The 20,379-nt window shown below is 33.9% G+C and overlaps 1 protein-coding gene across 1 annotated transcript in view; it reads left to right on the top strand.

The window, feature by feature from the left end:
* The window catches only part of LOC133642936 (protein kinase C alpha type-like), a 51,074-nt gene extending 31,295 nt beyond the window's left edge, over positions 1-19,779 (top strand). The window contains exons 9-13 of the mRNA XM_062037359.1: positions 5,789-5,927; positions 9,764-9,844; positions 12,745-12,852; positions 13,085-13,225; positions 18,125-19,779. Coding sequence (XP_061893343.1) covers positions 5,789-5,927; positions 9,764-9,844; positions 12,745-12,852; positions 13,085-13,225; positions 18,125-18,289 — 634 coding nt within the window. The 3' untranslated portion in view covers positions 18,290-19,779. The remainder of the gene's footprint in view (positions 1-5,788; positions 5,928-9,763; positions 9,845-12,744; positions 12,853-13,084; positions 13,226-18,124) is intronic.
* Positions 19,780-20,379: the final 600 nt, after the last annotated feature.

The raw sequence follows: 20,379 nt of genomic DNA, 5'->3' as shown, positions 1-20,379 counted from the left end.
CTCTCACACTTCCAGTTTGGTAAAATAAAAAAAAGGTCATGTAAGGATTTTATTGTGTACAGTCGCGGTCAAAAGTGTACATACACTTGTAAAGAACCCAGCACCCCTGAGAGGGACATAATTATATATATATATATATATATATATATATATATATATATATATATATCCATGCTCTACCGCTTTTGTGACCTTTTTATATTTGCATAGTATGTATATGTTATTAATGTTGTAAATACACATCTTTATATATCTAGAGACTAAATAAACAGTTAAAATACTTTAGTTTTGCCCATATTGCTGGAAAACAACACATCCTGTAGCATATAAAGACAGTTTTCTTATAAAACTGTGACTTTTGTGGAGTAAAATGACGACTCTTTTCATAAAATTGCCAAAATGTTAAGCTTTTCTTGTAAAATTGCGACTGTTATAGAGTAAAATTCCAACTTTTATCATAATATTGTACAAATGTTCAGTTTTTCTTGTAAAATTTGGACTTCCGTTGAGTAAAATGACTTTTGTTATAATACTGCCGAAATGTATGTATACATTATTAATTATCATAATTTTGCCGAGCAAAATTCAGATTATCATTATAATATTGCCAACATTTTTAAGTTTTCTTATAAAATGGTGACTTTTGTCGAGTAAAACTGCGACTATTTTCATAAAATTGCCAAAATGTTAAGCTTTTCTTGTAAAATTGCGACTGTTATTGAGTAAAATTCCAACTTTTGTCATAATATTGCACAAATGTTCAGTTTTTCTTGTAAAAGTTTGACTTGCGTTGAGTAAAATGACGACTTTTATTATAATACTGCAGAAATTCTAAGTTTTTCTTGTGAAATTTACCTTTTTCTTGTGAAATTCCAACTCATTTTTCACAACAAGCTTTTTTTATATTTGCATAGTATGTATATATTATTGATTATTATCATAATTTTGCCGAGCAAAATTCCGATTATTATAATATTGCCAACATTTTCAAGTTTTCTTATAAAATTGTGACTTATTTCAAGTAAAATTACAACTCTTTTCTTAGAATAGCCAACATTTTAAGCTTTTCTTGTAAGATTGCGACTGTTATTGAGTAAAATTCCAACTTTTATCATAATATTGCACAAATGTTCAATTTTTCTTGTAACATTTTGACTTGCGTCGAGTAAAATGACGACTTTTATTATAATACTGCCAACATTCTACGTTTTTCTTGTGAAATTGTGACCTTTTTCTTGTGAAATTCCAACTCATTTTTCACAACAAGCTTTTTTTATATTTGCATAGTATGTATATATTTTTAATTATTATCATAATTTTGCCGAGAAAAATTCCGATTATCATTATAATATTGCCAACATTTTTAAGTTTTCTTATAAAATTGTGACTTGTCGAGTAAAACTACGACTATTTTCATAAAATTGCCAAAATGTTAAGCTTTTCTTGTAAAATTGCGAGTGTTATTGAGTAAAATTCCAACTTTTATCATAATATTGCACAAATGTTCAGTTTTTCTTGTCAAATTTGGACTCGCGTTGAGTAAAATGACGACTTTTATTATAATATTGCCACAATTTTAAGTTTTTATTGTGAAATTGTGACCTTTTTCTTGTGAAATTCCAACTCATTTTTCACAACAAGCTTTTTTATATTTGCATAGTATGTATATATTATTCATGTTGTAAATACACATCTTTATATATCTAGAATGTAAATCAACTGTTAAAATACTTTAGTTTTGCCAATATTGCTCAAAGAGAACAAATCCTGGAGCATATAAAGACAGTTTTCTTATAAAACTCTGACTTTTGTCGAGTAAAATTACGACTCTTTTCATAAAATTGCCAAAATGTTAAGTTTTTCTTGTAAAATTGCGACTGTTATTGAGTAAAATTCCAACTTTTATCATAACATTGCACAAATGTTCAGTTTTTCTTGTAAAAGTTTGACTTGCGTCGAGTAAAATGACGACTTTTATTATAATACTGCCAACATTCTACCTTTTTCTTGTGAAATTCCAACTAATTTTTCACAACAAGCTTTTTTATATTTGTATAGTATGTATACATTATTATCATCATAATTTTGCAGAGCAAAATTCCGATTATCATTATAATATTGCCAACATTTTTAAGTTTCCTTATAAAATTGTGACTTTTGTCAAGTAAAACTACGACTATTTTCATAAAATTGCCAAAATGTTAAGCTTTTCTTGTAAAATTGCGAGTGTTATTGAGTAAAATTCCAACTTTTATCATAATATTGCACAAATGTTCAGTTTTTCTTGTCAAAGTTTGACTTGCGTTGAGTAAAATGACTTTTGTTATAATACTGCCGAAATTCTAAGTTTTTCTTGTGAAATTGTGACCTTTTTCTTGTGAAATTCCAACTAATTTTTCACAACAAGCTTTTTTTATATTTGCATAGTATGTATATATTATTGATTATTATCATAATTTTGCCGAGCAAAATTCCGATTATTATAATATTGCCAACTTTTTTAAGTTTTCTTATAAAATTGTGACTTATTTAGAGTAAAATGACGACTCTTTTCAAAAAATTGCCAAAATGTTAAGCTTTTCTTGTAAAATTGCGACTGTTATTGAGTAAAATTCCAACTTTTATCATAATATTGCACAAATGTTCAGTTTTTTCTTGTAAAAGTTTGACTTCCGTTGAGTAAAATGACTTTTGTTATAATACTGCCGAAATTCTAAGTTTTTCTTGTGAAATTGTGACCTTTTTCTTGTGAAATTCCAACTAATTTTTCACAACAAGCTTTTTTTATATTTGCATAGTATGTATATATTTTTAATTATTATCATAATTTTGCAGAGAAAAATTCCGATTATTATAATATTGCCAACTTTTTAAAGTTTTCTTATAAAATTGTGACTTATTTAGAGTAAAATGACTCTTTTCATAAAATTGCCAAAATGTTAAGCTTTTCTTGTAAAACGGCGACTGTTATTGAGTAAAATTCCAACTTTTATCATATTGCACAAATGTTCAGTTTTTCTTGTCAAAGTTTGACTTGCGTTGAGTAAAATTACTTTTATTATAATACTGCCAAAATTCTAAGTTTTTCTTGTGAAATTCCAACTCATTTTTCACAACAAGCTTTTTTTATATTTGCATAGTATGTATATATTATTAATTATTATCATAATTTTGCCGAGCAAAATTCTGATTATTATTATAATATTGCCAACTTTTTTAAGTTTTCTTATAAAATTGTGACTTATTTCGAGTAAAATGACAACTCTTTTCATAAAATTGCCAAAATGTTAAGCTTTTCTTGTAAAATTGCGGCTGTTATTGAGTAAAATTCCAACTTTTATCACAAATGTTCAGTTTTTCTTGTAACATTTTCACTTGTGTTGAGTAAAATGACTTTTATTATAATACTGCCAAAATTCCAAGTTTTTCTTGTGAAATTGTGACCTTTTCCTTGTGAAATTCCAACTCATTTTTCACAACAAGGTTTTTTTATATTTGCATAGTATGTATATATTATTAATTATTATCATAATTTTGCCGAGCAACATTCAGATCATTATAATATTGCCAACATTTTCAAGTTTTCTTATAAAATTGTGACTTATTTCAAGTAAAATTACAACTCTTTTCTTAAAATAGCCAACATTTTAAGCTTTTCTTGTAAGATTGTGACTGTTATTGAGTAAAATTCCAACTTTTATCATAATATTGCACAAATGTTCAGTTTTTCTTGTAAAAGTTTGACTTGCGTTGAGTAAAATGACGACTTTTATTATAATACTGCCAAAATTCTAAGTTTTTCTTGTGAAATTGTGACCTTTTTCTTGTGAAATTCCAACTAATTTTTCACAACAAGCTTTTTTTATGTTTGCATAGTATGTATATATTATTAATTATTATCATAATTTTGCCGAGCAAAATTCCGATTATTATTATAATATTGCCAACATTTTTAAGTTTTCTTATAAAATTGTGACTTATTTAGAGTAAAATTACAACTCTTTCCTTAAAATAGCCAACATTTTAAGCTTTTCTTGTAAAATTGCAACTGTTAAGTAAAATTCTAACTTTTATCATAATATTGCACAAATGTTCAGTTTTTCTTGTAAAAGTTTGACTTTTGTTGAGTAAAATGACGACTTTTATTATAATACTGCCAAAATTCTAAGTTTTTCTTGTGAAATTGTGACCTTTTTCTTGTGAAATTCCAAGTCATTTTTCACAACAAGCTTTTTTTATTTTTGCATAGTATGTATATATTATTAATTATTATCATAATTTTGCCGAGCAAAATTCAGATTATTATAATATTGCCAACTTTTTTAAGTTTTCTTCTAAAATTGTGACTTATTTCGAGTAAAATGACAACTCTTTTCATAAAATTGCCAAAATGTTAAGCTTTTCTTGTAAAATTGCGACTGTTATTGAGTAAAATTCCAACTTTTGTCATAATATTGCACAAATGTTCAGTTTTTCTTGTAAAAGTTTGACTTGCGTTGAGTAAAATTACTTTTATTATAATACTGCAGAAATTCTAAGTTTTTCTTGTGAAATTGTGACCTTTTTCTTGTGAAATTCCAACTCATTTTTCACAACAAGCTTTTTTTATATTTGCATAGTATGTATATATTATTAATTATCATAATTTTGCCCAGCAAAATTCCGATTATTATGATAATATTGCCAACATTTTTAAGTTTTCTTATAAAATTGTGACGTATTTCAAGTAAAATTACAACTCTTTCCTTAAGATAGCCAACATTTTAAGCTTTTCTTGTAAAATTGCAACTGTTAAGTAAAATTCCAACTTTTATCATAACATTGCACAAATGTTCAGTTTTTCTTGTAAAAGTTTGACTTGCGTTGAGTAAAATGACTTTTGTTGTAATACTGCCAAAATTCTAAGTTTTTCTTGTGAAATTGTGACCTTTTTCTTGTGAAATTCCAACTCATTTTTCACAACAAGCTTTTTTTTAAATTTTGGCATAGTATGTATATATTATTCATGTTGTAAATACACATCTTTATATATCTAGAAAGCGGTAGGAAATGGATGGATGGATTATGGGTCTACTGAAAATGTGAGCAAATGTGCTGGGTCAAAAGTATACATACAGCAATGTTAATATTTGCTTACATGTCCCTTGGCAAGTTTACCTGCAATAAGGCGCTTTTAGTTTAGTTTATTAAGGATCTTTTACAGTGTTTTTTCTGTGTTTTTGACCAGAAGGGGAGCACTTCAAATTTTTACACACACTTGTTATTTCATATGTTGATCAGAGGAGGAGCACTTCAAATGTTTACACACACTTGTTATTTCATATGTTGATCAGAAGAGGAGCACTTCAAATGTTTACACACACTTGTTATTTCATATGTTGATCAGAGGAGGAGCACTTCAAATTTTTACACACACTTGTTATTTCATATGTTGATCAGAGGAGGAGCACTTCAAATGTTTACACACACTTGTTATTTCATATGTTGATCAGAAGAGGAGCACTTCAAATTTTTACACACACTTGTTATTTCATATGTTGACCAGAGGACAGATAGCACATTTTCTCCTACATATTTGCCATATCTGCATGCTTTTGGCCGTCCCTGTCTTTGGTCCGTGAAGCGTTCACGTTTTTAAGCTCATGTGAGCCGAACCACACCAGAGTTCACTTCCGAGTGGACCGAGACTTCATCTCTCAAGCCCTCCAATAACAATCCGATCAAAACCCGTGTCAGGAATTCAGCCTCACGAGGACGGTATTAATGATGTGTGTGGCCCTTCCCTCAGGGACCTGAAGCTGGACAATGTGATGCTGGACTCCGAGGGCCACATTAAGATCGCAGACTTTGGCATGTGCAAGGAGAACATGTATGAAGGCATGAGCACGCGCACCTTCTGCGGCACACCTGACTACATCGCACCAGAGGTGAGGCGCCCATGGTGAGGAAACAACCACTAAGTAGTGACACCTTTGCTGACTCAGCATTTCTTTTCATCTCTACAAAAAGATGTCTTTCTCTACTATATTGTAGTTGTTTTTTTTTATTTAATTTTTAAAAAAAGACTGTCCGCTGTTTTTATAGCGAACCGACTATTATTGTACTGGTCTACTTTTATTTTGAAGGTCTGTCTTTATATGCTACAGGATGTGTTGTTTTCCAGCAATACAGGCAAAACTAAAGTATTTTAACTGTTGATTTCGTCTCTAGATGTATAAAGATGTGTATTTACAACATGAATAATATATACATACTATGCAAATATAAAAAAGCTTGTTGTGAAAAATGAGTTGGAATTTCACAAGAAAAATGTCACAATTTCACAAGAAAAACATAGAATTGTGGCAGTATTATAATAAAAGTCGTCATTTTATGCAGCGCAAGTCAAACTTTGACAAGACAAACTGAACATTTGTGCAATATTATGATAAAAGTTGGAATTTTACTCAATAACAGTCGCAGTTTTACAAGAAAAACTTAACATTTTGGCAATTTTTTGAAGAGTCGTAATTTTACTGGACAAAAGTCAGAGTTTTATAAGAAAACTGTCTTTATATGCTACAGGATTTGTTCTCTTTGAGCAATATTGGCAAAACTAAAGTATTTTAACAGTTGATTTACTTTCTAGATATATAAAGATGTGTATTTACAACATGAATAATATATACATACAATGCAAATATAAAAAAGCTTATTGTGAAAAATGAGTTGGAATTTCACAAGAAAAAGTTCACAACAGCTGTAGAACATGGATATATATATATATATATATATATATATATATATATATATATATATATATATATATATATATATATATATATATATATATATATATATATATATATATATATATATATATATATATATATATAACAACATTCACACACTGGGGCCAATCTAGTGTTGCTGTGTGAATTAATACCAACATTACTAATGGTTAATAATAATGTATGTGTAATAATATTATGTGACTGCAATTGATAATTACATTAATAATACTGTAAAGCATAACATTTATTAGCATTTTTTATTGACATATTTTTTGGATTTAAAAAAAAATATATTTTAATACATTTTTAAGTGAATTATGACCATACCTGAAATCAGTGTAAAGAAAAATGTATTTCTTAAAGCACAGATTTTACTTATATTTACAATAATATAAAAGTAAATATTTTTTTGTCTTTGTTGAATGTTTTTTAATCCAAACAATCCAACTAATATTAAAATTATGTATAAAAAAACTGAAAAAAAGGTGTTTTTTTAAAAACACTATTTTTGGAGTAATCCACCCCGAGAAGGGCAAGCGGTGGAAAATGGATGAATGGATTTATTTTTTTTATTTTTTTTTGTATTAATTTATTTTTTGAGTAATTTTATATAATGATAATACATCTAACTCGCCATAACATCAAAATAGTATCCCGACATAAATCTTCAGGAATTATTTTAGTTTTGACTTTTACTAGCGTCATTTTCGGACTATAGGGCGGACTTAAAATCCTTTCATTTCCTCAAAACTGGACAGTGCGCCTTATAACCGCTGCGCCTAATGCACGGAATAATTTGGTTGTACTTACCGACCTCGATGCTATTTTATTTGGCACTTGGTGAAATGATAAGTGTGACCAGTAGATGGCAGTCCCACATAAGAGATACATGTAGACTGCAATACGATGGCAGTCACACATAAGAGATACGTGCAGACTGCAATATGACTCAAGTAAACAACAGCAAAATGTTATATGTTCCATTGAAAATATAGAACATTACACACGGCGCTCAAAAATGTATCAAAAATGTTTTAGTATGACTTTGGTAAGCTGTGAAGCCACACCACTTGATGGATTGTACTGTGCTTCAACATAGGAGTATTATTATGGTGTGTGTATAAGGTAAGACATATTACCTGGTGTTTTGTTTCGCAATATAATGCAAAATCCACTTTTCTTACCTTCTGGTACCTGCTGATCTGTATTTGGGATCTGCATAAGTCCTGAAAATTTGCGCGGGTCCGCCTTTGTAGTCCAGGGGTCACCAACCTTTTTAAAACCAAGAGCTACTTCTTGGGTAGTGATTAATGCGAAGGGCTACCAGTTTGATACACACTTAAATAAATTGCCAGAAATAGCCAATTTGCTCAATTTACTATGTTATTATTAATAATTAATGATATTTACACTTAATTGAACGGTTTAAAAGAGGAGAAAACACGAACAAAATGACAATTAAATTTTGAAACATAGTTTATCTTCAATTTCGACTCTTTAAAATTCAAAATTAAACCGAAAAAAAGAAGAGAAAAACTTTAAAAAATAATTTATGGAACATCATTAGTAATTTTTCCTGATTAAGATGATTTTAGAATTTTGATTAAATAGGTTAAAATCCAATCTACATTTTGTTAGAATATATAACAAATTGGACCAAGCTATATTTCTAACAAAGACAAATCATTATTTCTTCTAGATTTTCCAGAACAAAAATTTTAAAAGAAATTCAAAAGACTTTGAAACAAGATTTAAATTTGATTCTACAGATTTTCTAGATTTGCCAGAATAATTTTTTTGAATTTTAATCATAATACGTTTGAAGAAATATTTCACAAATATTCTTCGTTGAAAAAACAGAAGCTAAAATGAAGAATTAAATAAAATGTATTTATTATTCTTTACAATAAAAAAAATACATTTACTTGAACATTGATTTAAATTGTCAGGAAAGAAAAGGAAGGAATTTAAAAGGTAAAAAGGTATATGTGTTTAAAAATCCTAAAATCATTTTTAAGGTTGTATTTTTTTCTCTAAAATTGTCTTTCTGAAAGTTATAAGAAGCAAAGTAAAAAAAATAATGAATTTGTTTAAACAAGTGAAGACCAAGTCTTTAAAATATTTTCTTGGATTTTCAAATTCTATTTGAGTTTTGTCTCTCTTAGAATTAAAAATGTCGGGCAAAGAGAGACCAGCTTGCTGGTAAATAAATAAAATTTAAAAAAATAGAGGCAGCTCACTGGTAAGTGCTGCTATTTGAGCTATTTTTAGAACAGGCCGGCGGGCTACTCATCTGGTCCTTACGGGCTACCTGGTGCCCGCGGGCACCGCGTTGGTGACCCCTGCCGTAGTCGATAAAGCATAACATTAATCAGCATTTTTTTATTGACATCTTTTGGGATTTTTTTTAATTAAAAAAATACTGACAAATAAAAAAAATTTTTTAAATAAAACTATTAGAAATGGATAAAAAAAATATATATATATATATATATATATATATATATATATATATATATATATATATATATATATATATATATATATATATATATATATATATATATATATATATATATATATATATATATATATATATATATATATATATATATATATATATGTATATATATAAAAATCTAAATATAAGCCTATCCTGTATTTATTCATATCAAAGCTCTCAAAAGTGAACAGGTGTTACTAAATATGAATAGTTTATTTTTTTATTTTTCCCCATGCTGATTAAAAACTCAGGCAATGGCACAAATTGATACTTTTGCTGTTAAATGCAGCTGCCATTTTCTTCTTTTTTGCTTCTCATGTGTCTGCTGGTTGTGTGTGTGTGCACGTGTGGGAGTGAAAAGTGCAACAAAAAATTGGATGTTAGAAAAAAAAAGGAAAAAAATAAGCTCCTTTGTTAGCTTCTGTGAATAGCTAGTTTTTTCTTTTTTTAAAGACTGTTCTTTTCCTTCTCTTTTTCCCTTGATCAGATCATAGCCTACCAGCCCTATGGGAAATCGGTGGACTGGTGGGCATATGGAGTTCTTCTCTATGAGATGCTGGCAGGACAGGTAAACCACAGTAGTCAAGGTGATATTTCAATAAATGACTGGAATAGCCATTATTACATCACAACTAGAGATGTCCGATATATGCGTTAAAATGTAATATCGGAAATTATCGGTATCGGTTTTTTTATTATCGGTATCGTTTTGGTTTTTTTTATTATTTTTTTTAATTAAATCAACATAAAAAACCCAAGATACACTTACAATTAGTGCACCAACCCAAAAAACCTCCCTCCCACATTTACACTCATTCACACAAAAGGGTTGTTTCTTTCTGTTATTAATATTCTGGTTCCTACATGATATATCAATATATATCAATACAGTCTGCAAGGGATACAGTCCGTAAGCACACATGATTGTGCGTGCTGCTGCTCCACTAATAGTACTAACCTTTAACAGTTAATTTTACTCATTTTCATTCATTACTAGTTTCTATGTAACTGTTTTTATATTGTTGTACTTTCTTTTTTATTCAAGAAAATGTTTTTAATTTATTCATCTTATTTTACTAATTTTAAAAAAAAAGTACCTTATCTTCACCATACCTGGTTGTCCAAATTAGGCATAACAATGTGTTAATTCCACCACTGCATATATCGGTTGATATCGGTATCGGTAATTAAAGAGTTGGACAATATCGGAATATCGGATATCGGCAAAAAGCCATTATCGGACATCCCTAATCACAACATACTACAAGTGAGCCTTAAAGGGGGATTTTGCCTATCGTTCACAATGGTTATATAAGACATGACGAATGGATAAAAACAAAAATATTCAAGTTCGCTCACAGCACAGCCAATGGAGGGAGGCCCACTATTTCGCCCATAAAATCCAATAAATAACCTTTTAAAAACCGCCAACAACACTCCTGCGTGAGTTGAATATTAACCAAGTATCAGCAATATTGTTATTATAAGCGCTAACTCAGACAAACTATTTATAGCGACGCCGTGTATCCCTATGTTTACATCATGGATTGTTCAGCTGCTTCCTTGCTTCCTTGCTCCCTGGAATGTTATTGTACAAACCCTGTTTCCATATGAGTTGGGAAATTGTGTTGGATGTAAATATAAACGGAATACAATGATTTGCAAATCCTTTTCAAGCCATATTCAGTTGAATATGCTACAAAGACAACATATTTCATGTTCAAACTCATGAACTTTATTTATTTTTTGCAAATAATAATGAACTTAGAATTTCATGGCTGCAACACGTGCCAAAGTAGTTGGGAAAGGGCATGTTCACCACTGTGTTACATGGCCTTTCCTTTTAACAACACTCAGTAAAGGTTTGGGAACTGAGGAGACACATTTTTGAAGTGGAATTATTTCCCATTCTTGCTTGATGTACAGCTTAAGTTGTTCAACAGTCTCCCTTCTCATATTTTAGCCTTCACACATTTTCAATGTCTGGACTACAGGCAGGCCAGTCTAGTACCCGCACTCTTTTACTATGAAGCTACGTTGATGTAACACGTGGCTTGGCATTGTCTTGCTGAAATAAGCAGGGGCGTCCATGGTAACGTTGCTTGGATGGCAACATATGTTGCTCCAAAAGCTGTATGTACCTTTCAGCATTAATGGCGCCTTCACAGATGTGTAAGTTACCCATGTCTTGGGCACTAATACACCCCCATACCATCACACATGCTGCCTTTTACACTTTGCGCCTAGAACAATCCGGATGGTTCTTTTCCTCTTTGGTCCGGAGGACACGACGTCCACAGTTTCCAAAAACAAATTTGAAATGTGGACTTGTCAGACCACAGAACACTTTTACACTTTGTATCAGTCCATCTTAGATGAGCTCGGGCCCAGCGAAGCCGACGGCGTTTCTGGGTGTTGTTGATAAACGGTTTTCGCCTTGCATAGGAGAGTTTTAACTTGCACTTACAGATGTAGCGACCAACTGTAGTTACTGACAGTGGGTTTCTGAAGTGTTCCATGTGGTGATATCCTTTACACACTGATGTGGCTTGTTGATGCAGTACAGCCTGAGGGATGGAAGGTCACGGGCTTAGCTGCGTACGTGCCGTGATTTCTCCAGATTCTCTGAACCCTTTGATGATATTACGGAGCGTAGATGGTGAAATCCCTAAATTCCTTGCAATAACTGGTTGAGAAAGGTTGTTCTTAAACTGTTCAACAATTTGCTCAGGCATTTGTTGACAAAGTGGTGACCCTCGCCCCATCCTTGTTTGTGAATGACTGAGCATTTCATGGAATCTACTTTTATACCCAATCATGGCACCCACCTGTTCCCAATTAGCCTGCTCACCTGTGGGATGTTCCAAATAAGTGTTTGATGAGCATTCCTCAACTTTATCAGTATTTATTGCCACCTTTCCCAACTTCTTTGTCACGTGTTGCTGCCATCAAATTCTAAAGTTAATGATTATTTGCCCCAAAAAAAAAGTTTATGAGTTTGAACATGAAATATGTTGTCTTTGTAGCATATTCAACTGAATATGGCTTGAAAAGGATTTGCAAATCATTGTATTCCGTTTATATTTACATCTAACACCATTTCCCAACTCATATGGAAACGGGGTTTGTAGATCATAAATCATGCCTCTCTCCTGGACAGAAGGAGTCTGAGTAGGTATTCCGACAATTTGGTACACTTTGACAGTCATTTAGGACCCGGAAATGGCGTGAACGACGCGAAATGATGCTTGGCACAGTAGGCCTAAGTATTAATTAAAAACAAGGTTTTTTTTAACAAGTATATTTGATATTTTTGGCCACACAGTTGGAACAGTAGCACTGTTTGAATACAGGAAAATAAAACACTGTACTTTAATGAGGTGATGCTAGTACCACAGTTCAAGACTTGCTGGTCTAAGTTTTCATTCGCATTAACCCCGGCTTGGATATTTCTGGTGGCTTTTGCAGCCACCGTTTGACGGCGAGGATGAGGACGAGCTCTTCCAGTCCATCATGGAGCACAATGTGTCCTACCCCAAGTCCATGTCCAAAGAAGCGGTGTCCATCTGCAAAGGGGTAGGTGACGAGCCTTTTCATAGGGAATCCATTAAAATAAAATAAGATTTCTGACCTTCAAACAGCTGGCTGTCACTTTTTAAGCATCACAATGTGATTGGAAAAGGGAATGAGTGTTTAGTGCTTATTTATAAATGCAGTTGTGTAGAAAAAAAAATAAAATGAAAATAAAATCCTGCGTCTTTGAATGCAATGATTGAATAATAATGTCACCATGTTATGGTCCCGCCAGCTGATGACCAAACACCCTTCCAAGCGTCTGGGCTGCGGCTCAGAGGGCGAGAGGGACATCCGGGAGCAGGCCTTCTTCCGCCGCATCGACTGGGAAAGGCTGGCCAACAAGGAGATCCAACCACCGTTCAAGCCCAAAGTGGTATGTTCATTTCTTCCTCGGCAAGCCCGAGTTGTACGCCAACCTGTTCATATTCATACCGACACTTGTATTTCGTCAAATATGCACCGTAAATATTTCTCAAATAATAACGAAGTCGTCTATTTATAACACATACATTTTTACCCAATAATCTAGTTGTCGGACATCTATTAAACAAGACAAGAAGCAAGGAATCAAACAGAGACATAATTAAATTTGGCTCAGTGAGGAGAAACGCGTACACCTGTACCCTCGGACAGTGTCGCCACGCTCTGACGAAAGATTGCACGACTCCACTTTTCTTTGGACTTTCCCTGGTTGCATTTCAACGGCCGTTTCTAAGGGAGGGGGGTCATAAACAGCCATCACCTTTGATCAGGCCCGGCCCTAACCAATCTGGCGCCCTAGGCAAGATTTTAGGAGGCGCCTCCCCCCCACATCAGCAGTGAAGTATTACATTCTAATAATAGAAACATATGATTCCAGGAATAAAATGAAATGATATAATATAGATGAAAAACCAAGGAGATATATGTATGATGTTAACTGATATGCAAATTAGATTAGATTCAATTTATTGTCATCATTACAGTGAAATGCTGAATAGCAGAATGCAAAGTAACAGTATAATATATTATATGAGAATGTTATGTTATGATTATCTTTAACCGAATCACAGCAGTGCTCAAATTAAAAAAACAGCATTCCCTCTCATGTGATATTGCTTAATTAACATTAATGATGTGCACTTTAACAACTAGGCTTACAACTATACCTAATATATAAAGGGGTGGAAAAGTGACTATTACCTGCAGGGCAAACATTAGCTAACCAGAAGGCAATAACAATGTAAACAAAAAACACCTGCTTAAAAGATCTAATGCAAATGTTCCTGAGGAATGTAAGGTGGGAGTACTGTAATTACCTAACGTTACATTATTATTTTCCATAACAATTTAGCCTCCTCCACAATATTAACCCGATGTTAAAACAGAACTAGCTATTTATTGATTAGCAATTGCCGAATCATGTAACATTAGCTTAATGCTAAAAAGCCAGGTTACTATCACATTCTGTAGCAGACAAATAATTTCATGTAGGCTAACGTTACCTACCTGCTACCTCTGTCTTTTTCTCGTTTCTCCTCTTCTTTTCTCTTTTTTCTTCCCTGGGCACCTGACAGTTTTGGCCGTTTTGACATCTTGTGTTGATTTTTTGATGTGGGGACGTCCAAAAATGGTCATGATACGGGAAGGGAAGGGGGCGCACAGTGCGGAGGGACGGGAGGGGGTGTAATGTTGTAACAAATAATATTTATATTAAATAGGCTTTACTTTGCATTTTAATTATCGTGGGATTATTTTTGTATTTAGAAATAATAGTACCAACTTTTTTTTTTTTTTTTTCCTCCAACATTTGTGGCACTGGTGTGGCGCCCCCTGATGGACAGCGCCCTTAGCATTTGCCTATACGGCCTATGCCACAGGCCGGCCCTGCCTTTGATTACAAACAGTTCAAAGGAAAGGTCGTAAAACAGTCCAAAGAAGAGGTGCCTGGAGCTTGGGCAGGTCCTGCTTCCACTCCGCTTTGTAGATCTCGGGTCAAGACAACATCTTTGTGGATTACAGTAGAAGGAAGAAACCGACGCCTTCATGTCGCTTCCCGTCCTACACAGGGGAGTTTTACAAGCCTTTCGCTTGGTAGGATCAAAGACAGCTTTTGTCCTCTCGCAGGGCGAGCTGAACTCAATGTGACACAAAGTTTTGTGATAACTTAGATACAATTATTCTGACACTAGTCATTTCCTTTTTAAGATTTTTTTGTTGTTTTTTTTACTGTACAATTTAATAAATTGTGACAATATTCATTAGGATTTTTGGCTGACAATTTTGGCCGGGGGCCGGGCTGTATATATGCGCACTAATTGACTGAAAGAGCACGCACTTGGCGCGATTATGTCATGTTATCCATGGAAAAATGCATTTTTAGACAATATGATTAGCCTGAGCGGCTAGGAGACCCAGAGAGTAACAAGCAGTTGCCTTGTTGCCTTTCCATTAAGAACAATAAATTAGTTTTTAGTATAAGTTTGCTGGTTTCAAGAAATGTAATGCCGAACGCATATCATTATGTCAAGATAATGGCACTAGCATTTACTTCATTTAAGAATATTTTTCAACATATTGAGCAAAAAGGTCTTTTTTTTTTTAACCAAGAAAAGTGCACTTGTTATTAGTGAGAATATACTTATTTTAAAGGCCTACTGAAAGCCACTACTAGCGACCACGCAGTCTGATAGTTTATATATCAATGATGTAATCTTAACATTGCAACACATGCCAATACGGCCGGGTTAACTTATAAAGTGACATTTTAAATTTCCTGCTAAACTTCCGGTTCGAAACGCCTCTGAGGATGACGTATGCGCGTGACGTAGCCCGGGGAACACGGGTATGGCTTCCACATTGAAGCCAATACGAAATAGCTGTTTTCATTTAATTCTGGGTGTATTCTGGACATCTGTATTGGTGAATCTGTTGCAATTATGTTCATTGCATTATGGAGAAAGAAGCTGAGCAAGCAAAGAAGAATGTTCTCGGTGCAAAGCGGACGTATTTTGCGAAGGAAGTCAGCAGCAACACAACACAGCCGGCGGTGTTTCATTGTTTACATTCCCGAAAGATGCAGTCAAGATCGAAGAACTCGGATAACAGAGACTCTAACCAGGAGGACTTTTGACTTCGATACGCAGACGCCTGTAGAGAACTGGGACAACACAGACTCTTACCAGGATTACTTTGATTTGGATGACAAAGACGCAGACGTGCTACCGTGAGTATGCAGCTTTGGCTTCCAAACATTTGATCGCTTGAGCGTACGTGCGCGTCACGTAAGTAACTTTGTTTAAATATATAAGCTTTATGAACCTTGGGTTAGGTGAACGGTCTTTTGGGCTGAGTGATTGTGTGTGTTGATCAGGTGTTTGAATTGTATTGGCGTGTTCTATGGAGCTAGGAGCTAGCAGAGGAGCTAGGAGCTAGCATAACAAAGACGTAGGTGTTTTTATGCAGGATTAATTTGTGGCATATTAAATATAAGCCTGGTTGTGTTGTGGCTAATAGAGTATATATATGTCTTGTGTTTATTTACTGTTGTAGTCATTCCCAGCTGAATATCAGGTCACCCCCGCCTCTCACAGCATCTTCCCTATCTGAATAGCTTCAACTCCCCATTAGTCCTTCACTTGCACTTTCCTCATCCACAAATCTTTCATCCTCGCTCAAATTAATGGGGAAATTGTCGCTTTCTCTGTCCGAATCTCTCTCACTTCATGCGGCCATCATTGTAAACAATAGGGAACTTTGCGTATATGTTCAATTGACTACGTCACGCTACTTCCGGTTTATCAGATACCAAAAGTTGCGATCTTTATCGTCGTTGTTCTATACCAGGGGTCACCAACCTTTTTGAAACCAAGAGCTACTTCTTGGGTAGTGATTAATGCGAAGGGCTACCAGTTTGATACACACTTAAATAAATTGCCAGAAATAGCCAATTTGCTCAATTTACCTTTAACTCTATGTTATTATTAATAATTAATGATATTTACACTTAATTGAACGGTTTAAAAGAGAAAACACACAAAAAATGACAATTACATTTTGAAACATAGTTTATCTTCAATTTCGACTATTTCAAATTCAAAATTCAACCGAAAAAAAGAAGAGAAAAACTAGCTCATTCGAATCTTTTTGAAAAAATTAAAAAAAGAATTTATGGAACATCATAAGTAATTTTTCCTGATTAAGATTAATTTTAGAATTTTGATGACATGTTTTAAATTGGTTAAAATCCAATCTACACTTTGTTAGAATATATAACAAATTGGACCAAGCTATATTTCTAACAAAGACAAATCATTATTTCTTCTAGATTTTCCAGAACAAAAATTTTAAAATAAATTCAAAAGACTTTGAAATAAGATTTAAATTTGATTCTACAGATTTTCTGGATTTGCCAGAATAATTTTTTTGAATTTTAATCATTATAAGTTTGAAGAAATATTTCACAAATATTCTTTGTCGAAAAAACAAAAGCTAAAATGAAAAATTAAATTAAAATTTATTTATTATTCTTTACAATAAAAAAAAATACATTTACTTGAACATTGATTTAAATTGTCAGGAAAGAAGAGGAAGGAATTTAAAAGGTAAAAAGGTATATGTGTTTAAAAATCCTAAAATCATTTTTAAGGTTGTATTTTTTCTCTAAAATTGTCTTTCTGAAAGTTATAAGAAGCAAAGTAAAAAAATGTATGAATTTATTTTAAAAAAGAAGACCAAGTCTTTTAAATATTTTCTTGGATTTTCAAATTCTATTTGAGTTTTGTCCTCTTAGAATTAAAAATGTCGGGCAAAGCGAGACCAGCTTGCTAGTAAATAAATAAAATTTAAAAAATAGAGGCAGCTCACTGGTAAGTGCTGCTATTTGAGCTATTTTTAGAACAGGCCGGCGGGCTACTCATCTGGTCCTTACAGGCTACCTGGTGCCCGCGGGCACCGCGTTGGTGACCCCTGTTCTATACTAAATCCTTTAAGCAAAAATATGGCAATATCGCGAAATGATCAAGTATGACACATAGAATAGATCTGCTATCCCCGTTTAAATAAAAACATTTCATTTCAGTAGGCCTTTAAGCTATTTTTGGGTTCATTGAGGTTAGCTCATTTGACTTGTTTTGGAAAGTCTTGACAAGCCGAATTTTCTCGTTCTATTGGCAGATAATTTTGCTTAGTTCAAATAAAATACCCCTCATTTTAAAAATTTTTTCTTGTTTTTGAACACTGACTTTTTGCAGTGTCCTCATGATTTGTGCATTCTTTCCTTTTCCTCCACCAGTGTGGCAAAGGGGCTGAAAACTTCGACAAGTTCTTCACGCGCACGCAGCCCGTCCTGACCCCGCCCGACCAGCTGGTGATCGCCAACATCGACCAGGGCGAGTTTGCCGGCTTCTCCTGCATCAACCCTCAGTTCCTCCACCCGTCCCTGCACAGCGTGGTGTGAGCAGGAGGAGGAGCTCAGACTCTCGACTTTTGCCCGTCTCGGAGATCCTCCTGACAAGTTCTGACATCTAGGTATCACCTCGCGTATACTGTGTGCAGATGTGACCGAGGAGCGCACTCGGGGTGCTCGCTGCGTAGATTCCCTACCTAAAAAAAAAAAAATATATATATATATATACCGTAAGCCTTTTTTTCCCCTTGTGCTTTTTTGTTGTTGTTGTTTTTTGTGTTCTCCTGCAACATAGAAGATCCTATTTTTCTTTCCCCTCTGTAGATTTGCCAACAAACAGAGACGTAGTACTCATGCTGTCACACCAGTGCCAAAGTCCATGACTCTCATTTGCAATCCGTGCTAATCAGAGACATTGGAGACATCGCTCCAACACAACAGTCAACAGTGTTATCCGGTATGAAGAAGATGTTTCCATTTGCACAAAGCTACCGCATGCTAATTTTCTCACCCTGTAGGAGTGTGCAATCCTGAAAGGCGCTCCGCAAAGTTTAGAGGTTTTTCTAAATGAGCTCAAAAGAGGTTTTGTACGAAGAACTGAATGTGCTTTCCTGTATTGGACGACGCCCCCGCCCACAATGAGATCTGGCAGCTCCACTATATAGTCCTCTTAATGCAGCATTCGGAATCAAGGTAAATTCAGGATGCTTTATTATTGTCCATTCTTTAACATGTACAAGACACATAAGAACTGAAATGACATTTCGGGCACAGTCCCACTAAGAGCAGACATATGTTACAGGTATAGATGTCGATAAATGCGTTAAAATGTAATATCGGAAATTATCGGTATCAGGTTTTTTTTATTATCAGTATCGGTTTTTTTGTTGTTGTTTTTTTTATTTATTTTTTTTTTTTTTAATTAAATCCACATAAAAAACACAAGATACACTTACAATTAGTGCACCAACCCAAAAAACCTCCCTCCCCCATTTACACTCATTCACACAAAAGGGTTGTTTCTTTCTGTTATTAATATTCTGCTTCCTACATTATATATCAATATATATCAATACAGTCTGCAAGGGATACAGTCCGTAAGCACACATGATTGTGCGTGCTGCTGCTCCACTAATAGTACTAACCTTTAACACTTAATTTTACTAATTTTCATTCATTACTAGTTTCTATGTAACTGTTTTTATATTGTTTTACTTTCTTTTTTATTCAAGAAAATGTTTTTCATTTATTTATCTTATTTTATTTGATTCTTTTTTTTTTTAAAAGAACCTTATCTTCACCATACCTGGTTGTCCAAATTAGGCATAATAATGTTTTAATTCCACGACTGTATATATCGGTTGATATCGGTAATTAAAGAGTTGGACAATATCGGCATATCAAATATCGGCAAAAAGCCATTGTCGGACATCCCTAGTTACAGGGAGACAAGACGGGACCGCCGATGGATCAGCCACTTACGGCGCTCCTTAAAAAAAGTGGGAAAAGGGGGATATTGGGAAAGGGGGGGAAGAGTAAAAAATATCAGTCAAAGTCTGGACTCTCGGGAGGGGTCCAGACTGAGTCCAAGGGAAAAAAAACTCATTTGCCATAGCACACATAAACATGTTACATATAATCACAACAACTCGCAACAGAGGGGGTGGGGGGGAGTTGGGGCCCTGGAGGTCGACTGCTGCTATAAAGTTAAAAAGTCAAAGTTAAAGTCCCAATGATTGTCACACACACTAGGTGTGGTGAAATTTGTCCTCTGCATTTGACCCATCCCCTTGTTCACCCCCTGGGAGGTGAGGGGAGCAGTGGGCAGCAGCAGTGCCGCGCCCGGGAATCATTTTTGGTGATTTAAATTTGATTTTATTGGTGATATAAAGCGCTACTCAGCCGTCCATCACTCCGAAGGGGCATCAAGCGGCGGTGAAGGCGTGGGGTGGGGGTGGGGAGTGTGTTTGCGTATATGCCCATTGTCTTTGGGTGTAGTGGTGTTGTGTTCGTAGGCCCCGGGGCCGTTCTGCATGCCATGCAAGCAAAGTTCGACTTCCAGGTGTCGTGGAGGAGGGAGGGAGGTCAAAAGCGTCCATCTTTGAAAGTCCTCAGGATGTTTACGGAAAGGAGGACCTGTT

This window comes from Entelurus aequoreus, linkage group LG25 (genome assembly GCF_033978785.1).
Source record: "Entelurus aequoreus isolate RoL-2023_Sb linkage group LG25, RoL_Eaeq_v1.1, whole genome shotgun sequence".
Classification (NCBI taxonomy): domain Eukaryota; kingdom Metazoa; phylum Chordata; class Actinopteri; order Syngnathiformes; family Syngnathidae; genus Entelurus; species Entelurus aequoreus.
This window is presented reverse-complemented; position numbering and strand designations above follow the sequence as displayed.